The 2,028-nt window shown below is 55.1% G+C and overlaps 1 protein-coding gene across 3 annotated transcripts in view; it reads right to left on the bottom strand.

The window, feature by feature from the left end:
- Positions 1 to 2,028, bottom strand: part of jam2a (junctional adhesion molecule 2a) — a 22,160-nt gene extending 20,132 nt beyond the window's left edge. For 2 of the 3 annotated variants that reach the window (XM_023965903.2, XM_023965912.2), the window contains exon 1: positions 1,622 to 2,028. In XM_023965903.2, coding sequence (XP_023821671.1) covers positions 1,622 to 1,757 — 136 coding nt within the window. In that variant the 5' untranslated portion in view covers positions 1,758 to 2,028. Of the gene's footprint in view, positions 1 to 1,175; positions 1,259 to 1,621 lie in introns of those variants that run through there. The other variant, XM_078931829.1, reaches the window with a different exon arrangement.

The following is a 2,028-nucleotide window of genomic DNA, read 5'->3' as shown; positions in this document are numbered from 1 at the left end:
CTGTACGCCACTAACATCAAGCCAACGCCACAACGGCTCTGACTCGCCTTTGCCTGAGCGGAAATCAGGCGCGCTTTGCCTCTCGGTTCGAACGTGCAAGTACAGCGTTGGGTGGGTGTCGCCGAGGTCAACGGCACGCCGGCGTCACCATGAAGGTACTTATTCAAATGAAACGAGGGGGAGGGAGACGGACCCAGAGGAAATCTCCAGCCCGGCTGTGCGATGCTGATAACGCAGGTTTGAGGGCCGCGGAACAAACAGGAGTCGGAGAGGGTTCAGAACAAAGCCTGGTCTGTAAGACTGCAGCACAGGGAGCAACAGCTGCCTCGGGCTGGTACTGAGTGTGTGTATGGGGGGGGGGGGGGTGTTGATATGGGGGGGGGGTTGCCATTGGGACCCACCCAAAACCAACATTTCCTGTAGTGTTTAAGGTCAACAAAAATACAGTTTTTCTCAGACGGTGTGTGTGTGTGTGTGTGGGGGGGGGTGATCAGTCTCAGGTGATGAAGAACGGATCTAAAAGCCGCCAAACCAGAAGGATCCAATGTTGACCTTTGACCTCCTTAAAAAAAACAGAATCTCCTGTTGGTTTTGGATGAGGATCCACCCATAACCCACACTTCCTTTGGGTTTTTGAGGTACAGTTTGGAGAAAAAAACCCCACAAAGGTGTTTGGTCTCAGGTGGTTTCAGGTCATCAAGTAGAGCAGGGATGGACAAAAACCAAAGACGTTAGAGGATCTAGATGCCACCAAACCCAAAGGATCTAACGTTGACCTATAACCCCGAAAAAACGCAGACTAAACAGGAACCAACACTTTTTTTTGGTCTTTGAGGTCAACAATTCATCACAGATGGTGAAAAAAAACCACGAAGGTGTTCGGTCTCAGGTGATCAGGTAGAGCAGGGATTGGTGAAAACGCACAAGCAAAAAAAAGAGATGAGGATCTTAGCCACCAAATCAAACCAAAAGGATCTAACGTTGACCTATAACACCCCCCCCCCCCCCCCCCCCCCCAAATGCAGAGACTAAACAGGAAGTTCTAAACACAGTCCTGTATCGCGTTGACCCTAAGCTGTGGGCCGGTGTTCCCGCCTCCTGCGCACACACCTCTGGCCCGTGGCGGCCTGACAGGTGGGTAAAACGCGGACAACAGTAAAATATGCGTCACTCACTCTCACTGTCTCCTCGCATTCACGTCAGGGCTGCTGCTGCTTCACTGAGCTCCAAACTGCGCTCCCATCGCTTTCCCTTTTCATGAATGTCACATGCAGAATAATGACTGGGAGGTGGGGAGGTGGTGGTGGTGGGGGGGGGGGTGTCTGTCATCCTTCTACTGAAAAATTCATCTCTGCTCTTTTTTTGTTTGTTTGTTTTTGGCCTTCAAGTCCAAAAACGCAGCAGGAACCTGGACGACCAGTTTGGAGTTTCTGGATGGAGTCCAATCCTCTGATCTCCTGTGCAGATTTACCAGCTTCTCTGCCAAAACAGACCCCGCCTCACCCCCCTCACTCACCCCCCATGGGGGGGACCCCCGACCAAACCACTCCAGGGCCAACTTGTGTTGGCTCCATTTCACTTTTCTGCCTGAGGAAAAAGAGTTCCTGCAGGTTCCACTTACATTGCATGAGTAAAACAACAATAGGGAGACACAGGGACGCCCCCCCCATCATCTCGTCCTCCCTGCGCGGACCGGAGCCGGATCCCGAGCCTCGGCGTCTCTCCTCACACTTGTTCCCAACTCTGCGATGATTCATCCACCATCCGGGGACCGTCCGGGCGCGGGAGTGGAGGGATGGAGCCACCGGACCGCCCCAGCGGAGCCGTTACGGCGGCGGCGGAGGAGGAGGAGCAGGCGGCGGCGCGGCGCGGAGCGGCACGGCGGACGAGCCGAGGCGCGAACCCTGGAGGTCGGAGAAACGTCAGGCGAGGAGGAGGCGAGCATTGGCCGCCGTCACGGACCAGAATGAGCGTCCTCCGCTCCTGCCGTGCGGGTTTGTTCGGTTGAGGAGGGGATGGAGGGAGGGA

Source organism: Oryzias latipes, chromosome 2, assembly GCF_053564925.1.
Source record: "Oryzias latipes strain Hd-rR chromosome 2, Olatipes_Hd-rR_3.1".
NCBI classification, from domain to species: Eukaryota; Metazoa; Chordata; class Actinopteri; order Beloniformes; family Adrianichthyidae; genus Oryzias; species Oryzias latipes.
This window is presented reverse-complemented; position numbering and strand designations above follow the sequence as displayed.